This window comes from Bos grunniens, chromosome 2 (genome assembly GCF_055505025.1).
Source record: "Bos grunniens cultivar Pamir isolate PY7600 chromosome 2, Bosgru_T2T1.0, whole genome shotgun sequence".
Lineage (NCBI taxonomy): Eukaryota > Metazoa > Chordata > Mammalia > Artiodactyla > Bovidae > Bos > Bos grunniens.
This window is the reverse complement of record NC_141166.1, coordinates 101,651,453-101,679,412: the sequence shown is the minus strand read 5'-3', so window position 1 is coordinate 101,679,412 and position 27,960 is coordinate 101,651,453. Positions and strand designations below refer to the sequence as shown.

Genomic DNA, 27,960 nt, shown 5'->3' with positions numbered 1-27,960 from the left:
AAAGACATTCCCTGACTCTGAGCAGAGGATCATCTACCTAATGACTGATTTTTCTTGTTAAGTTGTAAAAAACCACACCACGGAGCCTTTTTCTTAATTCTCTGAAAGCCACAGAATAGACAAAATTGTCTATCAGTCACAGGGGGTTTTGGGGATACCAAATTATTTCACAGCCTTTATGACTGGAATTCCTTCATAATATCAGTCTCTTTCATAACATCTTTATCTTTGAGTATACCTGCTTTCCATATTTTACATTAAGATATAATTCATATAAAATAAATTCACCATTTTAAAGTATACACTTCTGTGGTTTTCTGTATTCACAATGTTGTGCAACTATCACCAAAATCTAATCCTAGAATATTTTTATCATCACAGGAAGAAACTCTGTACCTATGAGCAGTTAGTCCCAATTCCTATCTCCTTTGTAACCCCTGACAATCACTAATCTGCTTTCTGACCCTAGGGATATGCTTATTCTGAATGTTTAGAATCATAAAGTATATGCCAGTGTGTCTGGCTTTTTTCATGAAGCATAAAATCTCCAATCTTTAAACATGTTGTAGCATGTAATAGTATTTCATTGCTTTTTATGTCTGAATAATATTCCATTTTATGGATATACTACATTTATCCATTCCTCAATTAATGGATATTTCGGTTGTTTATACTTTTTGGTTATTTTGAATAAAGTTAGAATTTGTTCACACATATCTGTGTGAACACATGTTGTCAGTTCTCTTAAATATATACCTAGGAGCAGAACTGCTGAGTCAGATGACAGTTATGTTTAACTTTTTGAGGAACTACCATTACAGCCATTTCCACAGAAGCTTTATCATTTTATATTTTCACTAGCAATGCCCAAGAGTTCAATTTCTCCACATTTTCACCAATAATTATTGTCCATTTAAAAATATGTTAGGATCCTATGGGATGTGAAGTGGTAGCTCATCACAGTTTTGATGTTGAGCATCTTTATAGTGCTTACTGGGCATTTGAATATCTTCTTTGGAGAAATGTCTAATCAAATTCTTTGCCTACTTTTCATATATATGTGCATACACACACATATGTACACACATATATGTGTGTGTGTGTGTGTATATGTACATCAAATGTCTAGTCAAATCCTTTGTCCACTTTATATGTGCATGTGTGTATATATATATATAATATATATGCATATATGTGCCTATTATGTGCCTGTATGTGCATGCTAAGTCATTTCATTCATGTCCAACTCTTTGCAACCCCATGGACTGTAGCCTGCCAAGCTCCTATATCCATGGAGTTCTCCAGGCAAGAATACTGGAGTGGGTTGCCATGCCCTCCCTTCTCCAGGGGATCATCCCAACCCAGGGATCGAACCTGCATCTCTACGTCTCCTGCACTGGAAGCAGGGTTCCTTACCATTAGTGCCACCTGGGAAGGCATATACACACACATACATACGTGTGTGTGTATATATACATGTGCATGCATGCTCAGTTGTGTCTGACTCTTTGTGACCCCTATGAACTGTAGCCTGCTAGGCTCCAGAGTCATGGAATTTACCAGACAAGAACACAGGAATGGGTTGCTATTGCCTTCTTTTATATATATATATATATATATATATGTGCATGCATATATATAATTTCCAATATTTTCTTCCATTCTGTAGATTATCTTTTTGTTTGATAGTGTCTTTTGACAAAGTTTTAATTTTGATGAAGTCCAATTTATCTTTTTCTTTTGTTCTTGTGATTTTCATATCTAAGAAACCCCTGCCTAATCCAACCAAGATCACACAGATTTTCACCTATATTTTCTTTTAGAAATTTTATAATTTTAGCTTTTACATTTAGACCTTTGATTTGTATTGAGTTAATCTGTGTAAGACAGTATGGGGTAGGGCTCCAGATTCATTTCTGTTTATGTGGCTGGTGAGTTGTCCTGGCATCATTTGTTCAAAAGGCTATTCTCTTCCCACTGAATGCCCTTGGCATCCTTGTTGAAAACCAGCTAACCATACATCACAATGCCCTTAAGTACCCAGGTAATATTTCAATCCTATCAGCCAGTCTTTAGTAAGATACTAAGCACACTCCTACATCATTTTCTAGACTTGTTAAAGAAGAATTTTCAAGGATTTTATTATGGGGATCAAACTATGGAAACTCTTCAAGAGATGGGAATACCAGACCATCTTGAGAAACCTGTATGCTGGTCAAGAAGCAATAGTTAGAACCTCGTATGGAACAACTGACTGGTTCAGGATTGAGAAAGGAATACGACAAGGCTGTTTATTGTTACCTTGTTTATTTAACTTACACATAGAGCACATCATGAGAAATGCCAGGCTAGATGAGTTACAAGCTGGAATCAAGATTGCTGGGAGAAATATCAACAACCTCAGATATGCAGATGATACCACTTTAATGGCAGAAAGCGAAGAGGAAATAAAGAACCTCTTAAGGGTGAAGGATGAGAGTGAAAAAGCCGGCTTAAGACTCAATATTAAAAAAACTAAGATCGCAGAATCCAGCCCTATCACTTCATGGCAAGTAGAAGGCGAAAGGTGAAAGCAGTGCCAGATTTCACCTCCTTGGGCTCTAATCACTGTGGCCGGTGACTGTGGCATGAAATTAGAAGACAACTGCTTCTTGGCAGGAAAGCTATGACAAAGCTAGGCAGTGTGTTAAAAAGCAAAGACATCACTTTGCTGACAAAGGTCTGGATAGTCAAGGCTATGGTCTCTCCAGTAGTCATGTATGGTTGTGAGCGCTGGACAATAAAGAAGACAGAGTGCCAAAGAATTGATGCTTTCGAATCGATGCTGGAGAAGACTCCTCAGAGTCCCTTGGATAGCAAGGAGATCAAACCAGTCAATTTTAAAGGAAATCAACCCTGAATATTCATTGGAAGGACTGATGCTGAAGCTGAAGCTGCAATACTTTGGCCACCTGATGTGAAGAACTGACTCATTTGAAAAGACCCTGATGCTGGGAAAGATTGGAGGCAGAAGGAGAAGACGACAGAGGATGACAGAGAAGACACTGACAGAGGATGAGATGTCTGGAAGTCATCACTGACTCAATGGACACGAACTTTGGCAAATTCCAGGAGATGGTGATGGAAAGGGAAGCCTGGAGTGCTGCAGTCCACGGGGTCATGAAGAGTTGCGGACATGACTTGGCGACTGAACAACAACATTATGGGGATCACAGTGTTTTTACCTTGTGAAAGAATGAAGTGACTGAAGTAAGTGAAGTCGCTCAGATGTGTCCGAGTCTTCGCGAACCCATGGACTGCAGCCTACCAGGCTCCTCAGTCCATGGAATTTTCCAGGCAAGAGTACTGGAGTGGGCTGCCATTTCCTTCTCCAGGGGATCTTCCTGACCCAGGAATCAAACCCAGGTCTCTCGCATTGCAAGCAGACACTTTACCATCTGAGCCACTAGGGAAGCCCTGAAGCAATGAAAGTGATACTTTTTTAGGCATTCCAGTTAGAAGTCTGTTTTTACTGCTACCTCTGATAGACGGAAAAGATGAAATACTGTTAAGATAATTAATTAACATTGCCAGGATCTCTTAACATACCACAGACACTATGGAAACAGAGTAATAAGCATTAGCACAAAGCTTCATTTTGAGTATTTATTTAGATACTATTATCATCCAGAAAAGGACTTAGGGTGGCTTTAAAAAGCACATGAGATTAAAAGTAAGTATATGAGCAGGAAAAGAAAAATAAGGGTAGGGAGCTATAGGGAGTATAGTATACTATAATACACTCATACAGAAATCAGACAATTTAAGTAGTTATGTGGCTTGATTGCCTAAAACTGTCTTAACAAACTGCAGATGTCATAATCAACTGTCAATGTAAACCACACTTATATTTTAAAATCTGGGACAAACAAGAATCTTGAACTGGGAACTCATCTAGTTTCTTGTTTTATTCCGTCACTGACTGACCGTGGGACCTTAGTTCAGGGCTACTAAATCTTTTTGGACTCAAGTTTCTCTCCCTTCAAACAAAAAAGATGTTTGGATTTGATTTCTAAGAAACTTCTTTGTTACACACCTCTTGCGTCTGTGAATCGAAAAATGCATGTCTGTTCCATCAAGAAGGTGCATTCTTGTTTTTAAAAATGTAAATACAGTACTAAAAATAGCTGCATCATATGCAAGTAAATCATGTGGAGTCTTCATTTAAGGTCCTTGAATTAGATCACACAAACGTCATGACGAAGAGTTACTGAGTAAATTCCACATTCTATTTCCTGAAGTAAGAATGTATGCTGGGGAGATATGATTCAGGTCAATACAACTAAATAAATGATACATTTAATTCCTATCTCACAGCCAAGAAGAAAATTGGGTGTCAGATCAGTGACACTGACTAGAGAAAAAGGAAACAGTCTCTGGAACCCAGCTAGTTAAACTGGACAGATTTCAAATATTAACACCCTGAACTTTAAAGCCACTTGTTCCTCTATTTTTTAAAGCATTTGTTAAGTATAAAATTAATTTCACAATTCAAGAGATAGTCACATTTCAATTACATGTGGGTATCCCTTAAAGTTGCTGGACTCCAAGGAAATGGTTTTATTTATAATAAACATGTCCAAACTCAAATCTAATGGCCACTGTGCTGTGCTTAGTCGCTTAGTCATGTCCAATTCTTGGTGACCCCATGGACTGTAGCCCCCCAAGTTCCTCTGTCTGTGGGGATTCTCTAGATTAGAATACTGGAGTAGGCTGCCATGCCCTCCTTCAGGGGATCTTCCCAACCCAGGGATTGAACCCAGGTCTCCCGCACTGCAGGCGGATTCTTTACTGTCTGAACTACCAGGGAAGCCCCTAATAGCCACTACCATCCCCCAAATCCAGAAGGTCCAAGCTAGAGCTGCCGTGGAAACACTCTTTTTAGTTATGGCTTCACTCTTTTAAATGTATTTTCAGGAAAGCCTTCTGTGTTAATTTATTTCTGGGTATGGTTTGCTGGTTTCCTTATACTTACACCTGGAAGAGATTAACTCACTGATGCCCAACACTATAGCTGGGTGGGCAAAACACAAAGCATAGGGCAATCCTCTTGAAGCCAAGGTAGTCTTGTCATATCCACCTCTATTACTCTGACAGTATTTCCTTTTTTCCTTTGGGTACTTCCTGTAAGATGGAAATGGAGAGGGCAGCAAGTTCCTGTTCTACCTTCCAGGTCCAGCAGGTGCTCGCCCAGGAGGAAGCACTAAGAAAACTCATGGGCATCAGGCTGCTTTCTCTTTTCATTGATCCTTGGTGCATAATGAAAGTGTCCTGGAGTAGGAAAGTCAGCGTGCACAAGGGTGATAATTTTATTTTCCCTTGGTAAAATTTCCCAGCTCCAACAAAGATGTATCGACTACAAGGGCCAAATTTTAATTTTATAAAATATATACCATTACTATCCAATTAAATGAGAAAAAGTAAAGCACATGTTTGCTGAATACACGTAAGGCACTGTGCGGGATGCAGCAAGGAGCTTTAGGGATAGTGCCACCTTAGTTTTACGTGCCTTTTACGAAGTTTTTTCCCACCAGTTCTTCATTTCTTATTACTCATATTTCAATTTGACTGACAAGGCTCAGAGGAGTTAAATGACCCGCATATAGCTACAAAGCTATAACTGAGGTGACTAGGACTAAGTTTCTGAAAATCTTAGTTCAAGGATTGCTTACTACAGCTGCAAAATATTCTCCCAGGATGCCATGATGGATATTTCATTCAATAAAACAAAAAACAAAGCCTGGGCTTGGCACCACTGATGTTCTCACCACTGTGATAACAAAAGACACAAAACCCACCCCCATGAAGACACCACTAGCTGTAATTTAAAGAATATATATGAGTACCTGAATATATCTAAAGGCTAGAGTTCAGAAAGCAGAATGCTAACATCTAATATTTATGAGGTTTAGGAAAGGCTTTGAGAGGTAGATGTCATCTGATTTGGGTTCTGAATTATCAGTAGGAATGATTTCACCCATTCCTTTTAATGACTATCAAATAGCAGTCATCCTTTCTAAAACAGGTTCCTGGTAGCTATAAAGACGTTTTTAGTGCTATATAATACTCATTTGTCACTAAAACAGGCCAGGATTATATGTATTTCTTGTGCATTGTCTAGCCTGAACTTCCAGATCAGAACAACTCTGCAAACCTGAGACAACTGTTAAGTATACCACTGACAGTTACTTAGAGAAATGATGACCTAGGCTAGTGTTTGTCCTACGAAACTTGAGATGAAGCAATGGTGGTGTTGACATCAAGGGCAAGTCCTGCCTCCTCTGGACCTCGATTTTCCTTGCTTTTAAAATGAAGGGGTTAAAGATATCAATACAAGATGGTCAATACCAAAATCAGATTGATTCTATTCCTTGCAGCCAAAGATGGAGAAGCTCTATACAGTCAGAAAAAACAACACCAGGAGCTGAGTGTGGCTCAGATCATGAACTCCTCATTACAAAATTCAGACTTAAGTTGAAGAAAGTAGGGAAAACCACTAGACAATTCAGGTATGACCTAAAACCAAATCCCTTACGATTACACAGTGGAACTGACAAATAGACTCAGGGGATTAGATCTGATAGACACAGGGCCTGAAGAACTGTGGATGGAGGTTCATGACATTGTACAGGAGGCGGTGATCAAAACCATCCCCAAGAAAAAGAAATGCAAAAAAAAATGGTTGTCTGAGGAGGCCTTACAAATATCTGAGAATAGAAGCAAAAGGCAAAGGAGAAAAGGAGAAACATATCCATTTGATGCAGAGTTCCAAATAATAGCAATGACAGATAAGAAAGCCTTCCTAAGTGATCAACGCAAAGAAATAGAGGAAAACAATAGAATGGGAAAGGCTAGTGATCTCTTCAAGAAAATTAGAGACATCAAGGGAATATTTCGTACAAAGATGGACACAATAAAGGACAGAAATGTTATGGACCTAACAGAAGCAGAAGATATTAAGAAGAGGTGCCAAGAATGCACAGAAGAGCCATACAAAAGAGATCTTAATGACTCAGATAACCACGATGGTGTGATCACTCACCTAGAGCCAGACATCCTGGAATGGGAAGTCAAGTGGGCCTTACGAAGCATCACTACAAACAAAGCTAGTGGAGGTGACAGAATTCCAGCTGAGCTACTTCAAATCCTAAAAGATGATGCTGTTAAAGTGCTGCATTCAATATGCCAGCAAATTTGGAAATCTCAGCAGTGTCCACAAGACTGGAAAAGGTCAGCTTTCATTCCAATCCCAAAGAAAGGCAATGCCAAAGAATGTTCAACTACCACACAATTGTACTCAATTCACACGCTAGCAGAGTAATGCTCAAAATTATCCAACCGAGGCTTCAATAGTATGTGAATGGAGAACTTCCAGATGTTCAAGCTGGATTTAGAAAAGGCAGAGGAACCCAGATCAAACTGCCAACATCTACTGGATCTTAGAAAAAGCAAGAGAATTCCAGAGAAAATATCTACTTCTGCTTCAATGAGTGCACTAAAGCCTTTGACTGTGTGGATCACAACAAACTGTGGAAAATTCTTAAAGAGATAGGAATACCAGACTACTTTACCTGCTTCCTGAGAAACCTGTATGCAGGTCAAGAAGCAACAGTTAGAACTGGACATGAAACAATGGACTGGCTCCAAATTTGCAAAGGAGTACATCAAGGCTGTATACTGTCACCCTGTTTATTTAACTTATATGCAGAGCACATTATGCAAAATGCCAGGTTTGATGAAGCACAAGCTGGAATCAACAGTGCCAGGAGAATTATCAATAACCTCAGATATGCAGATGACACCACACTTATGGCAGAAAGCGAAGATGAACTAAAGAGCCTCTTGATGAAAGTGAAAGTGAAAGAGGAGAGTGAAAAAGTTGGCTTAAAACTCAACATTCAGAAAACTAAGATTATAGCATCCAGTCCCATCACTTCATGGCAAATAGATGGGGAAACAATGGAAACAATGACAGACTTTATTTTCTTGGACTCCAAAATCACTGCAGATGGTGACTGCAGCCATGAAATACACTTTACTAGGTAGAATGGAAAAGAAAGTACAGGCTTTGAATTCAGATCTCAGACCTGCAATTTTTCTGGCTATTTACTTAGTTTCTCTGAGTATTAGTTTTTTATATATAGTTTGTAGGTTTATTGTGAAGACTGAGATCATATGTGAAACATATCTGTTAACTGTTTCTCAATATCCATTCTCTGCTCTTCTAGTATTCCTGAATTTTAGCTGATGTGGTCATGTGACTATGTTCTGGTCATAGGCCAGTGAGTGTAACTTCCAAGACAAGCTCTCTTTTTTCCCCCCTTTCCTTTTCCTTTATTGTGTGAGTCACCCGAAACATTGTGGTGAGGGCAATACTTCCGGATGGTGGAACAACAACGGGATGTGGAACGACAGGAATAAAGACGCCTAGGTCCTTGACCCTGTGGAGCTGCTGTATTGACTCTGGACATCTTATACTTTGAACTGTCATACACAAGAGAAATAAAATATCCGTCTTGTTGGTTTAAGCCACTGCCATTGGGGAGTTCTTAAAAGAGAAGCTGAGCTGTATCCCAACTGGAATCATATTCAAGACTGACCCAGCACTGAAGACACAGTAGGTTCCCTTTTTTTTCCATGGGAAAGAGACAAACTTATATAGTCTTTGCCTTTTTCTCTAATTAGAGCTTATAATTTAGTAAGGCAAAAATACATGAGCTCACCCAAAGGTCCACTCCAGATTTGTGCATTTCATTGTACATAGGTTTTATCTCAAAGGAAGAAGAAAAGAACTGTTAAGTAAAAGTGTAAGCAGTAAAAAGGTATAATAGAAGGAAGAATTAAAAGGAGAGAATTGTGGAAGGCTTCACAGAGGATCTGACACTTATACTGGGCCCTGAAATATGAGAATGATTTCAACAAGTAGAATGAAAGGAGAATGAACATTCACTCTGAAAAAGTAGACGCTCTGAGAAATCACTTCTGCTGCTGCTGCTAAGTCGCTTCAGTCGTGTCCGACTCTGTGCGACCCCAGAGACGGCAGCCCACCAGGCTCCCCCATCCCTGGGATTCTCCAGGCAAGAACACTGGAGTGGCTTGCCATTTCCTTCTCCAATGCATGAGAGTGAAAAGTGAAAGTGAAGTCGCTCAGTTGTGTCCGACTCTTTGTGACCCCATGGACTGCAGCCCACCAGGATCCTCCTTCCATGGGATTCCCCAGGCAAGAGTACTGGAGTGGGGTGCCATCACTAGTATAGTGCATTTAGGGACTGGTGGTGAGTACAATATTTACGCAAGTGAGGTATGTATACAGGAAGGATGGAGAGGTCAGGGTGCTGAGACAGGATAGTTGGGGCCACCACATATGACTGTCCTGCACTGAAAAAACCCTATGGGTCCCAATCATGTAGACCATAACTGGAATGAAGCACCCGGCAGTTGCAGAGTGTACTAACTACATGAACTGTACACAGCAGACTTAGATATGGCCAGACTGCAATAGACCTTGAATGTCACTCTAATTTTAACCTGCTGACATTAAGGAATTTTCAAGCAAGAGATGAATATGTTTTAGAAAGATAAACCAGATACCAGCAGAATACAAACTAATGAGGGAGACAAAGTGAGTATATCCATAGCAAACCATTGTTGTATTCTGGTAAAAGCTAAGGGCTTGAACTAGAGTAAGGGAAATGAAAGATAAATGGATTCAAGAGACATTTAAAAGGCAAATTTAACAGGATTCACTGGCCAACTGGATGTGTACAACAGACAAGAAGGAAGCATTCAGCAACTCTGAGAGAGTTGGCCTGGGAAGGAGTCCTAGCATCTGTATTTTAATAAGCAAAGTAACCGGTTTATTTTGTCAAAGGTGTCTGGCCAGCCATATTTTTCAAAATATAGGGCAAACAGCAATGCCAGTCAGCCACAGAGAAATAGGAAGAAAAACTGAGAGACAGGAGAGGATACTGAATTTAATTTTGGACAAAAGTGCGAACAGAGACATAATTAACAATAGGCAGGAAAAAATGTACCAACTGAGTGCTAACGAAATCTAAAGGAAGAAATGATGGCTAAGTAAGCCTTCCATCCAGCTACTATTCTTAAAGTCCTGTTTTTAATGTCCTCTGACACTGGCTGACAGTCAACCAGGCCAAAATCTTTCTACCAAAAAACAAACAAAACCTCTACATTGTTTTAAAAGAAAACAGTGGGGAGAGAAAGAAGCAAAACTCACTACTGTACCACTTTGTGTCACAAGATATACACCTTTCTTTCTCCCAAATACAAACCAAAATATAGGCGGGAATATTGTCTAGTGCTCTGCTGTGTTAACCCTTATATACTGTTAAATAACGAGAAAAATAACTTTCTGGTAGAGCGTTTGAATGTGTGATTTTTCTTAAGTCTTTCTAGTCTACTCTACCAAACTTATGACAATGAAATAGTATTAGTAATCATCTTTCACAGGAATAGAACAGTTTCTACCTATTTTCTGGTTTTAACTTATAAAGTTTGAAAAAAAGTCCCTCCATCCCGAAGACAATAGTGTAAGAGATGTCACAGGCCGTACCAGATTCACAAAAGGCAAAGTTTTTCTTGAAAAAGTAGTTAAAATTTCATGAGTTAACAGATTAGGGGCCCCTCCAACAACTCTGAGTCATTTACTAAATCACAATCACTATGAAAGGACAGAGCTCGTCTATGAAAAGAGAATGAAACTTCGGGAGACAGAGGACCTTTTTCACAAAAAGGCCTATTTCCTTCTCTTAAACTGCAGTTTAAATTGCTGGGCAGTCATATTTAGCCTTGAGAATATTACCAGTGATAAATGGGAACAGGCAAAAGTCTACATAATTATAAGATATATTCTGTGCTCTTGATCACTGGCACAGAACTCTTCAAACCCCGGCTTTTAATTTCCCTAAGGACAGCTAGAGGCTGTTGGGCCAATGCTTGCCAAGTCACAACTTGTTTTATTAGAAGTAATTGACAGAACTCCAGTGAGAAAATAAATAAGGTTTCAGAGATTTCCAGATCTCCATTTCTAGGCATTCCCAAGAAGTTTAGGGTGTGACTGTAAATGTATAATATGATAAAAGTTTAAAACCAGATACAATACTTTTATACCATGCAACACACTTTCTTATTCCTAATGTCAAATACTCCTGAATACAGGACCCCAAATCTCTGAGGAACCCTACAAACCAACTTCTCAAACCTGTCTCTGTGCCAAAATTACCCACATTTCCACTCTTTTCCGGGCCACCCATTTTTCTCACATGTGAATACTCAGATCTAGTAAGTCCTAGCATTTGCTATGCTATCCTATTGTGGAGAGGCAAGAGTTTATTAAAAATTTTGATTTGACGTTTCATTTCCTTTTGCATTTGGAAAAAATAAAAAGATGCTATAAAATAAAAATTCCAAATCTTATTTTTAACTGAGGCCACATCTTGTGTAAAATATAGTAGCTTCTCTTAATACAAATCAGAGAATCAAAATTAAAAAGCCTAGTCAACCAAAGATAAAATCAGAGCTGGAGTGCAGAATCCCTGTCCAAGCTAGACATGCTTGTTGATGGGTGAGAGTGAATAAGCTATAGCCTTTCTGTGAGCCTCAGTTCCCTCATCTGCCCCAGTTTAGAATGTCTGGGGCACAGCATGCTGTAGGACAATGGTTCCCAACCTGTCAGTACATCAGAATAATCCAGGGCAGTTAAAACAAACAGACAGACAGACAGACCAAAAAAACACATCAGCAAACCCTGTCCAAGACTTCCAGGACCATAATTTTTTTTGGGCATGGGGTGGAGTACGGGGGAGGTAGGCGAGGGTAGAAAAAGAGAGAAACAAGTGTGAGAGATTTCGAATCACTGCCGCAGAGGGCCAAGTCATAACGGGAAAGCACTGAACTCTGAAAAATACTACACAAATATGTACCAAGGCAGGGAAATGGGCTTCCATAAAGTGTCCTTTTGTTCCATGGTGATATGCTTTTTTAATTGTTCTGGAAGTGCAGAGAATTCAGAATCAAAAATAGCAGTTGCTAAGGTAGATGTTCTTTAAAAAAAAAAAAGGTATTTTGATACTTTGGCAGATGGTTCAGAGCAATAGCACTCTTGCTGATCTTGGTTCATGAAATCTCCACAATTCACCAGTCTGTGTGACAAGTGTTTTCTCTATTAATGGAAGAGACACCATTAATGGCATTTGCATTGATGTTAGTGTTGAAAGACAAATCTGAGACCACAGCTTTTCTCCCACCAAGCAGTTCTTATAACTTGATTCTCCCTGCTACCAACATTCCAAATCATCTTAATTCTTTTTAAATTCTCTATCTACAGATAGTTGATAAAGAACAGAGATCCCAGTGACAGGCCTTCAATCTGAACAGGCACATACACAGCCATGAACCAGAAGATTCTGAACACTAAGAACCTTATATCTGAAAGGTAAGCATCCCAACAATGGTGGTCGTTCCCTATTTCCTCCTGGGAAACATTAGGGACAGGGGTAGAGTCTTACACCTACTGAGATAAAAATTACTTGCCAGCTACTTTACATAAACTATCTGATTTTAATCTTCCCTCTCCAGAAAAGGAAACTGGGATTCAAAAGGTTAAATAAGTTGCCTAATGTCAACAAATCAGAAAAATGGAAGACCCAGATAAACCCAGGTCTCTTTGATGTGAAAAGACCAATATCTTAGTTCTTTTCACTGTAATTTAATTTCTATTTATTTTTAATCAAAGCATAATGCATCTATATTTTAATGAGACAAATAACTTTATAAGGTTTAAGAAAAACAGAAGTCCCTTACTCTCTTCTCCCTCCCCACTTCCTTCTTCACCCTGGCAACAATTTTCAGCTCTTTTGATTCTTTTTGGTATTTATCTTTGTATTTCTAAATAATTTGCTAATATTGTCACTACTGATTTCTATTTTACTTGTCTTCCCATTATGCAAGACAAGGATTCAGCTCTCTTTTAAAGTCTCCCCTCCCTTTATGCCTCCTCATCCTTCTAATATTTATGTACTATTTATTAGATTTACATTGCACTTTTACTTTCTTATGACTGTGTAATGTTATTCACTGCTGAGCCATATAATATACTATGGCTTCTTTTCCTTTCCTTAAAAATATTGTCATTACTCTATCAATTTCATGTTCTTACAAGTTTCTCTCCTTGAGCGTTCTGACTTGCTCAAGTTTAGACTTGTTCATCTCTGTGCAGAGAGGAAAGCCTTCACCTTGAGACCTTCTTTCAACCTGAATTTGATGATTCCCTTTATTCATCTCTCTCTCTAGCTGAATCTCTCATTCTCAGTATCCCAAATCTTCATCCTCCCTGTTTTACTCCTCAATTTGGTGGGGTAAACCCTCCAGTAGCTTTCTGATGAAGTGCTTACAAAGTAAATTTTTTGAGACCTTGCTGAAAGTATATTTTCAGACTTTGCTGAAATTATATTTCAGATAACTGAAAATATCCTTACCCTGAGATTTAACTGACAGTGCGCCAGGTTGAGTCCCAGGTTGGAAGTAATTTTTCCTCAGAATTTTGTTGCTACACTCCCTTTTGTTTTTGTTGAAGTTCAGGGCCATTTTGATTCCTGCTCCTGTACTTAACCCATCTGGAAGTTCATCCGTCATTGTTGCAAATTTTCTTGAATTACTTTTTGGGCCATTTCATTCCTTCTCTGTGCCTGTTTGGGACTCCCACTATCGGGATGTTACATTTTCTGAAGTGGTACTCTAACTCCTCCTACCTCCTTCTTTTTAAACAAACATTTACCCCCTTACTTTATAGATACATATATCTTAAATTTGTTGTCCTTGACAACAAGCACTGTGATGACAAATGGTGTCTAACCAATCCTCAATAAAAAGTAATAATCAAGGAAAATAGTGTGCTTCTGGAACTCCACTGAGGCTGTGGGTGTGTAGCCGAACAATGCTCTACTACCAATTACTACCAATTGCCCAGCTCAACCAGAGCAGCTCAACTTTGATTAGTTATACACATTTGGATTTCAAGTTTGAAAAGAATCACATGCTTAAAGGTAGATTTCCTCCACCCCTTTTGCTTTTCAGTCGCCAAGTCACGTCTGATTCTTTGGACCCCATGGACTGCAGGATGCCAGGCCTCCCTGTCCCTCACCATCTCCCTGAGTTCCCCCAAGTTCATGTCCACTGAATCGATGATGTCATCCAACCATCTCATTCTCTGTCACCCTCTTCTCCTTCTGCCTTCGATCTTTCCTAGCATTAGGGTTTTTTCCAATGAGTCGGCTGTTTACATCAGGTGACCAAAGTATCAGAGTTTCAGATTTATTATTTTTTTTTTTAGAGTTTCAGCTTTAGCATCAGTCCTTCCAATGAGTATTCAGGGTTGATTTTCTTTAGGATTGACTGGTTTGATCTCCATGCTGTCCTAGGTACTCTCAAGAGTCTTCTCCAGCACCACAGTTCAAAAGCATCTTTAACAAGGTCTACTTTTTGTGGACAAGTAGAGACAAGTGTGGGTGATTTAGTAAGTAGAACAAGGGTCCTCTCCTGGGTTTTCCCCACTGCTGAGATTATTATGCTTCTGGATAAGTGTTCTACCAGAGTTGACACTTGTGGTAAGAGGCCAGTTTAAATCTAAAGCAGTTTCAGGATGGGGTGATTCTAGAGTAACTGTTTACCTCTTCTACTCTGCCCTAGAAAAGAAAGTCACCTGCTTTTCCCAACCCCTTGGGGTATGAATAATAACAGTTCACATTCTACTTCAGAAAAGTTGCCATTTTAGCAAAGGAAGAGGTGAGCAAGTGAATGAGAGATACATCCTGTCTTTTCTATTTAGCTCTATGTTTGACTCCTCAGCCACAAAAAGCAACAAAAGCAAAAAGCAGAAAAAAAGTCAATAATGTAGTATATACACATAAATAAAAGGACATCTTCTGTCTTAGATGGTTAAGGTAAACCTTTGACCACACTGAAAAGTATGTGTGTTTCCTTACTTGAAGAAAGGAAATGGAAGAGAACTGTCACTCCTGACATTTACTTCCAATCATTTCCCACTTTTAAGAGAGTTCCATTAGTACAGCAGCCAGTTCCCCAAAATGACAGCTTCCATTTCTATTCTCACTCTCCAGGTTGTAAACTTCGGTTATGGATATACCCATAGCACACTGCACTATGCTGTCACTGTGTACCACTGTTCCAAGTTTCAGGCAGCTGAAATCACAGAAACTTAAATATCACAGATCCAGCAGAGTCAGAATTTGCATTTTGCATTTTTTTAAAAATAAGCTGGTTAGCTAAATGCATCAGGATAGATAAGGTAAGACAATCCCACAGATCAAACCCAAAACTCACCAAACTAGGTTCTCTATTTTTCTGGATGTCAGAACTTGGTGAAACTTTTTGTTATCTTCTAAGAGTTAAAAGGAGACTTCATAGCCAAAGACCACACCCATGAGTCTCAGCTTTGCCTCACTTCCTTTTTTATCTCCAGCAGCACTTCTTTCCCTCAAGTTGTATAAAATTCTATGGGTTGAAGTGCAAAATGAAATAGTGTAACACCAAAAGGGAAACTGGACATGAGATGTTCTACCCATCTGAGGTATTGCTCAGTTAGCTTGCTTAGCCATGTTAAGGGGTATCCTTTCCTCTGAGTAGGGGCCATGTTAGAATCTGGAGATGTGGGAGAAGAATTATCAGTTTAAAATGGTTACCTAATATTTAAAAAATCTGTCTTTCATAAATCATATAAAGTAGGGCTCTACAGAATATTCTTGGATGGGGAAAACTTCAAGAGGAAGTTTACATTCAGTATGAGGAGGTGTAAGACCTTTGTGGGAAGAAAGGTCACATATTTTTATCTCCTAGGATTTGTGGTATTTTAATGTTTATAAAAAAGGAAATATGGATATAAAAAGGCTGAAAAACATCAATACGAAGGGAAAGGCATTTTAGTTTAGGGATAGCAAATATATAAAGTCATGAAATTAATCATGGTAAAAGCCATATATTTATTGGCTAGAAATAGTAAAACCACTTACATATCCCACAAGAATAGTTGATTTTTTTTCGAGTAATTTAAAATTGTTATCTTGAAGGGACTTGAATCCCTGATTTCTGTCCTTAGAGCAAATTATTCTTCACAGTAAAATCACCTGATTGAGTTTGTTCTGCTGCTAAAGAGAACAATTCTCCATACCTAATTCTACTGCAAATATCTCAAGGATTCCTATAACTTCAGGTAAGTAACCATCAAACTAGAACTCATTATTTTTCTTAGTCCACTCAATTTCCAATAATTCATAACTACAATGACTTGTAGACAGACTGTTTTCACTGTTAACAACATGTTTTCAATAGACCCTTCTTTTTTTGCCAAGAAAAAAGCACGGTGGTAAGTGAAAGCTACTACAGATCATTGCTCAAAATGTTTACCCTCATAATTTAGTAATGATAATTACCATTAAAGAAAGTATATCTCTGAAGTTAAAAAGGAAGAAAACAAGGTTACTGTTCAGGACACTTCTCCCATGAGACAAACAATTAACATTATTATTTACTTCCCAAACTTTTTTCTTAAAATAATTTAAAAAGTCTCTTAAGAAATGCTTTTCTTGCTTGAACAACAATGTGAATACATTCAACACTACTGAATTGTACACTTAAATATGGCTAAGGTGGTAAACTTCACATTATGTGTATTTTACCACGATTTTAAAAAATGTTTTTATAGATTAGGAATTGAAAACTGTAACATATACAATTACATAGGTCCCAAAGGCTTGTTTTCAGTTGCCAAGGCTCTGGTACCACTGCCTGTTTCAATCCTCCTCAACTTTTTTGAACAGTTTTCAAACAATGCACACAGTTCAAAAGATTGTGTACGCTAATTTGCCACCCACCCACAAGGGAGTTGAATTCATATTCTGTTATCCTTTTCTGAAAATGATTCAGAATCTTGGTTTTGGACTACAGAGAAATTTTGTTACCAATTTTGTTAGCTATTCTTGCTAATAGCCTCCTCTTTTCCTCTACCCATGATTGAAAACCATAGCAGTAACCGTAAGAGACAACATGGGATGAATGGTAGCCACAATGTAAATCCTACAGAAAATAGAAACTAAAACTTGGTTTGACATCATTACACACAATCAAGTTGAAACTGAATAGTAATATTCATGCTTAGAAAGCTGTTAGAAAACAAAAGGACATTGAGTAGCAATAGCTAATCAGCTAAAGCATGAGTATATGGCTGGCTCTTGAACAACACCAGTTTGAAGTGCACAAGTCCACTTATCCATGGATATTTTCATGAGTAAATACTGCAGTACTATATGATCTGTCATTGGTTGAATCCCTGGATGTGCAATTGCCGATATGGTGGAACCACAGATACACAGGAACCTTGGATACAGAGGGTTAACTTTACATGCAGATTTTCAATTGAGCAGAGGGTTGCCATGCCTAACCTCCGTGTTGTTCAAGGACCAACTGTTGTTAGAATAGTGTTTTACATCAAGAGGCTATGTATTCTTTTTTTTTTTTAATCATTTTCTGACAGATAACTGGTATGCTTTTTAAAAATATGCAGTCTTTGTCTGTTATAGGTTGTTGTTTAGTCACTAAGTTGTGTTTGACTGTTTGTGACCCCATGGACTGTAGCCCACCAGGATCCTTTATCCATGGGATTTCCTAGGCAAGAATAATGGAGTGAGTTACCATTTCCTACTCCAAGGAATTTTCCCAACCCAACTCCTGCATTGGCAGAAGATTCTTTACCAGTGAGCTACCAGGGAAGGGTGTGCCCCCAAATTATGCCAATAATCACGTGTTCTAGATTAACAGATGTTTAAGTTAAGATACTCAAATATCCACTGACAGAATACCTGCATTCCTCTGTAAATAACATTTATGAGCGTCTTGAAGTTTCCTCCAGTTCACAGATGTATACTGCTAAACTGCATTATCTAAAGTAATAGTCTTACTTGAAAGCAATCAAAAAGTATTTAAAATAATCATTTATAAAAGTGAATAGCTCTCCCAGAGATTACATAATACACTACTATCCACATATAACAGTAAGCCATTCGTTAGCTGAGCCAAACAGTGGGCTGTGCTTATATGGCTTCTATGCCTCAGAAGCCAGCCCTGTTCTCAAGTGTGTCCACAGGCTATGTACATACCTAGACTGTTGCTGATTTTCACTTCATATTCAGTAAGTCAAAGCATGCTGAGCTTGTATATTTTCTCAGCCACTCATTTTGAAACTCCCCTATAGGATTTGGCTAGAGTAGAATGTCAGCTTGGTTACTACCTCTAAAGCAAGAAATTTCCTGGGAAAATTGGGAAGCTGATGACAACAAAGTGAAACTGTTCTTTCAGGGCATAAAAGCTTGCCCATGTAGAAGCAACACCCTTTCCTTGATAAATTGGAGGAGAGAAAAAACCGTAAAGCACTTTATTAGACCCTCAGTCTACCTACAGCATTTTCCCTGAAAAATAAAAAAAGGTGGAGGATAAAATGACCAGGATCAGTACAGCAGTTCTTCATTCTCTACATTATTGGTGCTTCACACCCCTTCAATTATAAGGATTTACTCTAAGGAGCTTTTGTTTGCCTTTTAAAGTTCTGGATCTTTCTGCTGAATATTACTGTTGCCTTAAGAACAATGTACAGTTGACCTTGAACAACATGGGTTTTAACTACATGGATATACTTACGGGCGAATTTTTTTCCCCACTAAATACATACTACAGTACTACACTATCTGCAGTTGATTGTATCTGAAGATGCAGAACCTCGGAAAGAGAGGGCTGACTATAAACTGCTTGCAGATTTTCAACTACTGGGAGCTGTGGCACCCCTAACCTCCAGGTATTATTTAAGGGTCCACTGTACTTTCAGATGGTTTCATGAATTAATTCTTTCAGACTTTCAAACAGAGAGCTCTTAAACTATTTTAGGTTTCACTGGTGGCTCAGCAAGTTGAGCTAAGTCTAGCAATGCAGGAGATGCTGAGTTCAATCCCTGAGTTAGGAAGATCCCCTGGAGAAGGAAATGGCAACCCACTCCAGTATTCTTGCCTGGGAAATCCCATGGACAGAGGAGCCTGGTGGGCTACAATCCATGGGGTTGCAAAGAGTCAGATACAACTTAGCAACTAAACAAGCTATTTAAACTACCTCAAAGCATAGAAAGAAAAAACTATTCTAAATTCTTTTTAGAAAATCAGCATAGCCTTGATATTAAACTCTGGCAAAGATAATAGGAACAAAGATGACTACAGATGTAACTCAATCACTGATTTTAAATAAAATTGTTACCAAAAAGAAACCTATGTGCTTAAATTCAACACAATGATGAAGTGTAAGGTTGGTTCAAAAACTAGAAATCAAAGATACAAATGAACTTATTTACAAAACAGAAGTAGAGCACAGATGTAGAAAACAAACTTACAGTTAACATGAGTTAAAGGGGAGGGATAAATTGGAAGACTGGGACTGATATATACACACTATATAAAATAACTAATGAACCTGCTGTATAGCACAGAGAAATCTACTAAATACTCCATAATCAATATTCAGGTCAAGAAGCAACAGTTAGAACTGGACATGAAACAACAGATTGGTTCTGAATCAGGAAAGGAGTATATCAAGGCCATATACTGTCACCCTGCTTATTTAACTTATTTGCAGAGAACATCATGTGAAATGCCGGGCTGGATGAAGCACAAGCTGGAATCAACAGTGCCAGGAGAAATATCAATAACCTTGATATTTGGTGGTGGTGGCAGATGACACCACTCTTATGGCAGAAAGCGAAGAAGAACTAAAGATCTTCTTGATGAAAGTGAAAGAGGAGAGTGAAAAAGTTGGCTTAAAACTCAACATTCAGGAAACTAAGATCATGGCATCCAGTCCCATCACTTCATGGCAAATAGATGGGGAAACAATTGAAACTGCAGGTGGTGACTGCAGCCATGAAATTAAAAGATGCCTGCTCCTTGGAAGAAAACCTATGGCCAACCTAGAGAGCATATTAAAAAGCAGAGATATAACTTTGGCAACAAAGGTCCATCTAGTCAAAGCTACGGTTTTTCCAGTAGTCATGTATGGATGTGAGAGTTGGACTGTAAAGAAAGCTGAGCACCGAAGAATTGATGCTTTTGAACTGTGGTGTTGGAGGACTCTTGACAGTCCCTTGGACTGCAAGGAGATCCAATCAGTCCATCCTAAAGGAGATCAGTCCTGAATATTCATTGGAAGGTGTGATGCTGAAGCTGAAACGCCAATACTTTGGCCACCTGATGGAAAGAACTGACTCAATGGGAAAGACCCTGATGCTGGGAAAGACTGAAGGCAGGAGGAGAAGGGGACGACAGAGGATGAGATGGTTGGATGACATTACCGACTCATTGGATATGAGTTTGAGCAAGCCCTGGGAGTTGGTGATGGACAGGGAAGCCTGGAGTGCTGCAGTCCATGGGGTCACAAAGAGTCAGACACGACTGAGCAACCGAACTGACTAATGGCCTATATGGGAAAACAAACAAACAAAAAAAGTGGATATATGTACATATACTTTGCTGTACACCTGAAATTAACACATTATAAGTCAACTATACTTCAATAAAAATTAAAAACAACAACAACAACAAAAGTAGAAATCTACTAAAACAATTTGCCATTCTAAAAGGTCAAGGAAGAAAACCACATGATTGGCCACATTAGATGCCAAAATGTCATATACGACAAAACTCAACTTCCACTCCTGATAAAAATGTTTAGTACTAAAGTAGCAATGAAAATACATCAAGACAACAAGAAATATATACACCAAATGAAAACTCAACATCTACTGTTCAAAACTGCTCTCAAAGTGCTAGCCAATGCAAAAGAAAAAACAAAATAAAAAAACCCCAACTTTAGACACAATCCAAAATCTATTCCCTGTAAAAATCCCAAAAGCTAGAAATATTAAAGACACTTCTTCGATAAATAAAATTATTTGAAATTTATTATAAAATTCATACTCAATGATGACACAATAAAAATAACTGCAAATGAATAAATATGATAAGGATGGCCAGAATCACTGTTATTATATATCACTGTTTTGGAGAAGGTAGAAATTTATAAAAAAAAAAAAGAAGTAAGTATAAAGAAGGAGGTAAGATTATATTCAGAAGACTATTTTCCTAGAAAATTCAAGAGACAATTTATTAAAACCAGTAATTTTAGAAAGTTGGCCAGATATATAAATCATCTACATGTCAGTCACAAAATATTAGTGGGTAGTTAAAACCCCCCAAGGGCTTCCCTGGTGACTCAGTGGTAAAGAATCTGCCTTCAAGGCAGGAGAATCTCTCCCCTAGAGAAGGAAATGGCAACCCATATCAGCTTTCTTGCCTGGGAAATCCCATGGACAGAGGAGCCTGGTGGGTTACAGTCCATGGGGTCACAAACAGTCGGACATGACTGAGCAACTATACAACAACAACAACAAAACCCCCCAAAGAAACCTGTTTTAATGAAATATAAATAGTTTACTTTTTTACCTGAGAGAGAACACAATCACCAAGGATATTTAAAGAGGGACTTGCTTTATGAATGACTGCTACTGCTACTGCTACTGCTAAGTCACTTCATTTGTGTCCGACTCTGTGAGACCCATAGATGGCAGCCCACCAGGCTCCCCCGTCCCTGGGATTCTCCAGGCAAGAACACTGGAGTGGGTTGCCATTTCCTTCTCCAATGCATGAAAGTGAAGTCGCTCAGTCGTGTCGGACTCTTACCGACCCCATGGACTGCAGCCTACCAGGCTCCTCCATCCATGGGATTTTCCAGGCAAGAGTACTGGAATGGGGTGCCATTGCCTTCTCCGTATGAATGACTACAAAATGCCTAAACAAAGAGAGATTGGTAATTGTATAGGAAGAAGCAAACAGAACAAAGGGACACAAGAATCCAAAAAAGACTCATGTATGCCTGGAAATTTACTATATTAAGGTAGTATTTCTAGCCCATTGGGAATTAATTGATTTCAGCAAATGATTTCAGCAAAAATGGCTAAATCCCTATCTTATAAAATGTTAAAAAATAATTTTCATATGTTTTAATGAGTAAAGCATACCAACTGTAAGAATATTTAATGAATACAGGAAAATATTTTAATAATTTTTGAGTGAGGACCATCTTCTTAAGAGAAAACCTGGGCATTTTAACCCAAAGACTAATAGTTCTTGAAAATATTCGCCATATAATTCACAAAGGGTTAATAATTTGTATCCTAATGAAATATAGATTAAATAATCGTGAAGAACAAGGGCAAAATATATAGACAGGCCATATTAAGAGATGTTTAACTACATTTGGAACATCCAGGCAAAGAAATCCCATGCTGACATTAAGGTAAAGCAGAGCTATATATGGTAAGATTTCCATATATATTCTATCTGAAAAACGAAATCATAGGACTGTATGCACATACAATCTGATTTTCATAAGAAAGCGAAATAACACGTTTATGTACAACTAAGAGAGATGTGCAAGGCGTTGGAGTACCTGTGGCTGGGGAAAGGGCCGTGAAGGAGTTTTCATTTTCTGCTTAAAACATGACTGTTACCACTCTAGGGTTCTCTTCTCCTCCCCAATGAGAGGGACAAAACATTTTTTTCAGCAGACTACAGAGCTCGCTTCTCTGTTCCCCCTCTTTGAAGTGTGTATTCCCGTCGTAGTAGGGAAACAGATCACGCTATTTCCCTTCACTTTCGTGTCACTTCACTTCCTTTACTACCGTTTCTCTCTTAAGATACAACTTGTCAAAAGAATCTGTGAGACACATGACACTTTATATAGCAAAGGCTGCTCTACTTCTTGTTACAGCATAGTAAGAGACACAGAGTCTCTTTGGTTTGAGTATCTTCCCCCTCCTTGTTTCACTTCGTGACGAGCACAGCCTGTTACACGTGTAACATCACTAGTCAGTTTACACCGCACAAGGGATTCCGCCTAACGCCCGGTTCCCACTGGGGGCAGGGTTTGCTTCTGCTCTTTCCGCCTCAGCCATCCAGTTTCTCCTTGACCCTCGGGGAGGTTACCCAACTTCTCAGTGACAAGGCTATGATGACACCCCACAGGAAAGCTGAGACAGAAACTGTGCAATAACCTTGGGGAAAAAAAAAAACAACAGAAAGAACCTAGGAAGTTTTTGAAAGAGTAACAAAGATAGTATTAACTTCTGGAAGGCAGCCTTCGGTCCTCAAGGGGGCTGGGACCTCCAGGTGGGGTCTACCGCTCACTCTGACATCACAGGCCTGCCTCCCCCGTTGGCAGGCCAAGAAATCAAGTCACAGAGAGCGGCCGACGCGGAATCGGGCAGGATCCGTCCCCGGCAGCCGTCGTTGCTGCGCAGACGCCGTGGGCCCGGAAAGCCCCTCCCGGTCCGCTCCGGGACAGGGACCCAGGTGATTTCTTTCGCACAAAGTCCCTCCCCACCATGAGAACTGGTTGTCTCTGCAGCTCCGCGGCTTCTCTCCCTGCGGCGCCCATACGGCCAGCGCACCCCTCTCGCTCACACACACAAATTCTCCGTCGCCGTGCCCGACGCATTCGGACACTGCAACTCGCTAGCGAAGTTTCTTACTCACAGCTCAGGGTTTCCGCACCGGTCTCTCCAGTCTCTAAGTCGCCGGCGCCCGGCCGAGTGACTCCAACCGGAAGTTGTTTTCCGTTCCAGTTCAGAGGGCAGCGCCTGCGCGTGGATCCCTTAACCCTTCACCCTCCACCCCTCCAAGCCAGACCGTGCCCCTCCCGCCACTTCCCCCAACCTCACCCAAGCCCCGCCCAGCCCTGCCCCGCCCAGCGCAGCCCGGCCCGAAACTACAGACCCGGAAAGGCCCGAGAAGTCAAGTTTAAAGGTCAGCGGAGGGTCTCTTGTTAAAGATATAGATTCACCCTTAGAGATTCCCAGAGTTAAGAGCTCAGCTAAGTAACTTCAGTCTTGTCCAACTCTTTGAGACTTAGTGGATGGTAGCCCATCAGGCTTCTCAGTCCATGGGATTCTCCAGGCAAGAATACTGGAGTGGGTTGCCATGCCCTTCTCCAAGAGTTAAGAGCAACTGGGGTGAATTCCAAGAATCGTCATTTTCAGAAGATATTCATGTGAACGTGATTAGGGTTATTAAGCTCCACATGCTGAGAAAAACCACACACACACACATACACATACACACACACACACCCATTTGGGTTTTCCCCAACTAGCAACACCTATCATTAAAAGTACTTGCTAAAGCTGAATGATTGCTACATGCAAGTAGATCTCTATTTAAAAAATTTCCCCTAACTTAGGATTCTCCGTTATTCCATTTCCTACCCATGCTTGAATATTTTCCAAGATGAAAATTTTAGACAGATAGCTCAAGAAAAGTTTTAGCTCGGATATCTACTATCTCAGGCAAGTTGCTTAATCTAATGAATCTTGATTTTCTAAAATCTGGCAGCAGAGGACAAGGATAACCTACTTCACTGGATGGATGGTTGCAGGATCAACTGATAATGTAAGCCAAAAAAAAAAAAAAAAATGGTAAAATTCAAAATGCTCTGCAAATGAAAGGGGCTGTCTGGAGTCAGTCATGTCATCCTGGCTCCTTCCCACCATCAAGCACATTCCTAGTATTCCTTTTAGGAAAAGAGTAGTCAAATCCACAGCATATACGTATATGGACTCTCCCTGAGAGCACTGAAGGTTGGGACTCTCCACATTGACTGAGGTATAACTGTATTTGGCTGAATGCATGTAACACTTCCAGAAGCCTACTATTTATTTAATTAAAACAATATTTTTAAAAACTATCACTATTTTTGCATGTATCTGACAAGAGTTGGTGGTGTTTGAAAAAGACTTTATCACCAAGCACAAGCATATTAAGGGTGTTGAAAATAGCAATTTCAAAACCAAGATTAAAATGACCATGAATACTATATATTGTTGTCAGGTAGAACCCACTCTAGAACATAGCTTTATATCCACAGACTTGATGAAATTTCCAAATTTGAGAACATGCCTGTCCTAGTGATCTTGGACAAGCCATGCTTAGACAGGTCTTCAGTCTATCCAAGATTCTTTCTTCATCCTGAACGTTTCAAGCCTAGCTCTGCAGTCTTGAGCTCCTTTTTTTCTAGTTGTACTGCTGCATATTACTTAGAAGCTGCTATCCTTCCAGGGGAGTCCAGTATCTTGCTCCTCCTAGGATAGTAACTTTTCTCTGTTAGAGCATAACAATCAAGTTCTGATTGCCTTAATTTCTCCCTACACTTCTGAATCATGGACGTTTACACTTCTTTCTTTAGGCCCAGTACATCTAAGGATTTAAAGACTTGCCAAATTACAGTGTATTTTACTGGATTATCTCGAATATTTGGCTTATTTTTTAAGTCAAAGCCAAAACATAATTTTAAAAACATTGTCTTTTTAAAAAACAGAAACTTTTTGGTAGAGCATTGTGACCAGTTGAACAGTTTTCTTGTAATAAGTAATTGAGTTAATCATGATAGCACAGTACTTTTTTAAAAAAATTTGTGAGTGATTTTAAGTTCACAGCAAATTTGCAAGGAACATATAGAGATTTACCATACACTCCCTACTCTGAAACATGCATAAGACTCTTCATCATCCACAATTGATGAAACTACATTGACATATTATCATCCAAAGTCCATAGTTTACATTAGGGTTCACTCTTGGTATTATACATTCCATGAGTGTGGACAGAAGCATAAATGACATATATCTATCATTATAGTATTATACTATACTGGAGGATACCAGTATACTCTATATACTCTGACGTGTATCCATAATTGTAGTACCATAAACACCAATACTTTGGCCACCTGATGCAAAGAGCTGACTCATTGGAAAAGACCCTGATGCTGGGAAAGATTGAGGGCAGGAGGAGAAGGGGACGACAGAGGATGAGATGGTTGGATGGCATCATCGACTTGATAGACATGGGTTTAGGTGGACTCTGGGAGTTGGTGATAGACAGGGAGGCCTGGCGTGCTGTGGTTCATGGGGTTGCAAAGAGTCGGATACGACTGAGCGACTGAACTGAACTGAACTATAATAGAATAATTTCATTATCCTAAAAATCCTCTATTCTCCACTTGTTCATCTCTTCCTCTCCCTAATCTCTGACAACCACTGATCTTTTTACTGTCTTCGTAGTTGTGCCTTTTCCAGAATGTCATATGTTGGAACCACACTTTATGTAGCCTTTTCAGATTGGCTTCTTTCACTTAGTAATATGCATTTGAATTTCCTCCATGTCTTTTTATGGCTTGAAAAATCATTTTTTTTTTTTTAATGCTGAATAATACTCCATTGTCTGGATGTACCACAGTTTATCCATTCCTACTGGAAGACATCTTGGTTGCTTCCAACTTTTGGCAATTATGAATAAAGCTACTATAAACATTAGTATGCAGGGTTTTGCGTGTGTTTTCAGCTACTTTCACATTCCTAAATATAAAGCAGTGTGATTGTTGGGTTGTAGAGCAAACGCCGGAGAAGGCAATGGTAACCCACTCCTGTACTCTTGCCTTGAAAATCACATGGATGGAGGATCCTGGTGGGCTGCCGTCGATGGGGTTGCACAGAGTCGGACATGACTGAAGTGACTTAGCAGCAGCAGCAGCAGCAATGTCAGAGAATTATTTTTGCTTCACATCCTCATCAGCATTTGGTGTTGTCAGTGTTCTGGATTTTGGCCATTTTAAAAGGATTGTAGTGGTATCTCATTGTGTTTTAATTTTCATTTCCCTGATGATATATAATGTGGAGCATCTTTTCACATGGTGATTTTAGTCTGTATATCTTTTTTGTAAACTATCTGTTAAAGTTCTTGATCCATTTTAAAACTGGATTGTTTGTTCTCTTATTGTTGAATATTAAGAATTCTCTGTATATTTTGTATAACAGTCCTTTATCAGATGTATCTTTTGAAAATATTTCTACCAGTCTGTGGCTTGTCTTTTAATTCTCTTTACAGTGTCTTTTGCAGAGCAAAAAAATTTAATTTTAATGAAGTCTAACTTATCCAGCACTGCTTCTGAGCAAATTGAAGGAGCTACTTTGACTATTTCTAATTTAAATAGTAGAATTTAATAATATACTCAGAATCTAAAACTGAATTCATGAGCATTTTGAAATACGAAAGTGCTAAACATTTTAAATAAAGAAAGAAAAAATTAAACATATCCATTTCTTAACTATATATTTTTATCTTTCCACTCCCATAATGTTGTAGTCATGAAGAGAAGTGGCTGCATACTTCTCCAATGGCTGAAATATGCATAAATGCTGGGCTAAATGGATGAGTTTTGTGCTAAAATGGTGTCAAACATTTTCCTTTTTTATAATGATTTTTTAAAAATTTATTTTTGGCTACGCTGGGCCTTCACTGCTGCGTGGGCTTTTCTCTAGTTGTGGAGAGTGGGGGCTGCTCTCTAGTGGTGGTGCGTGGCTTTTCATCATGGTGGCCTCTCTTGTTTCAGAGCCCGGGCTCTAGGGCACATGGTCTTCAGTAGCTGTAGCTCCTGGGCTCCAGGGCACAGCCTCAGTAGTTGTGGCACATAGGCTTAGTTACTCTGCAGCATGTGGGGTCTTCCCGGACCAGGGATGGAATCCGTGTCCCCTGCATTGGCAGGTGGATTCTTTACCACTGAGCCACCAGGGAAGCCCCATGATAAACTCGTTAAATACAATATGTTTTATTAAGGTTAGGAATTTGAGGAATAACCTTTAAAAATGATGTAATTTCACTCTAATTTTCCTTATATTATTATGTACCTAAGGTTAGCAAGCAAGTTTTGGAGGGTAGGATGAAATGAAAATGAGAACTGCAGGCT

General features: G+C 39.2%; 2 protein-coding genes across 38 annotated transcripts in view; one reads left to right on the top strand and one right to left on the bottom strand.

Moving 5' to 3' along the window:
- TANK (TRAF family member associated NFKB activator) overlaps positions 1–27,960 on the bottom strand; it is a 96,157-nt gene that overhangs the window by 53,913 nt on the left and 14,284 nt on the right. For 18 of the 37 annotated variants that reach the window (XM_086369597.1, XM_086369696.1, XM_086369622.1 and 15 more), the window contains exon 1: positions 23,697–23,754. The exons of 6 other annotated variants lie outside the window; for them this stretch is intronic. Coding sequence is in view for 6 of the 31 variants with exons in the window: in XM_086369403.1 (XP_086225529.1) it covers positions 20,456–20,463 (8 nt within the window). In the remaining 25 variants the exon portion in view is untranslated. Of the gene's footprint in view, positions 1–20,455; positions 20,581–22,611; positions 23,477–23,696; positions 23,755–27,960 lie in introns of those variants that run through there. 13 more of the 37 variants (XM_086369403.1, XM_086369386.1, XM_086369413.1 and 10 more) reach the window with 6 other exon arrangements.
- LOC147378421 (uncharacterized) lies at positions 22,405–27,309 on the top strand. Its single transcript, XM_086323909.1, has 4 exons — positions 22,405–22,478; positions 23,383–23,966; positions 24,555–24,608; positions 26,607–27,309. The coding sequence occupies exons 1-3, from the start codon at positions 22,405–22,407 to the stop codon at positions 24,602–24,604; spliced, it is 708 nt and encodes a 235-aa protein (XP_086180035.1). The 3' UTR covers positions 24,605–24,608; positions 26,607–27,309.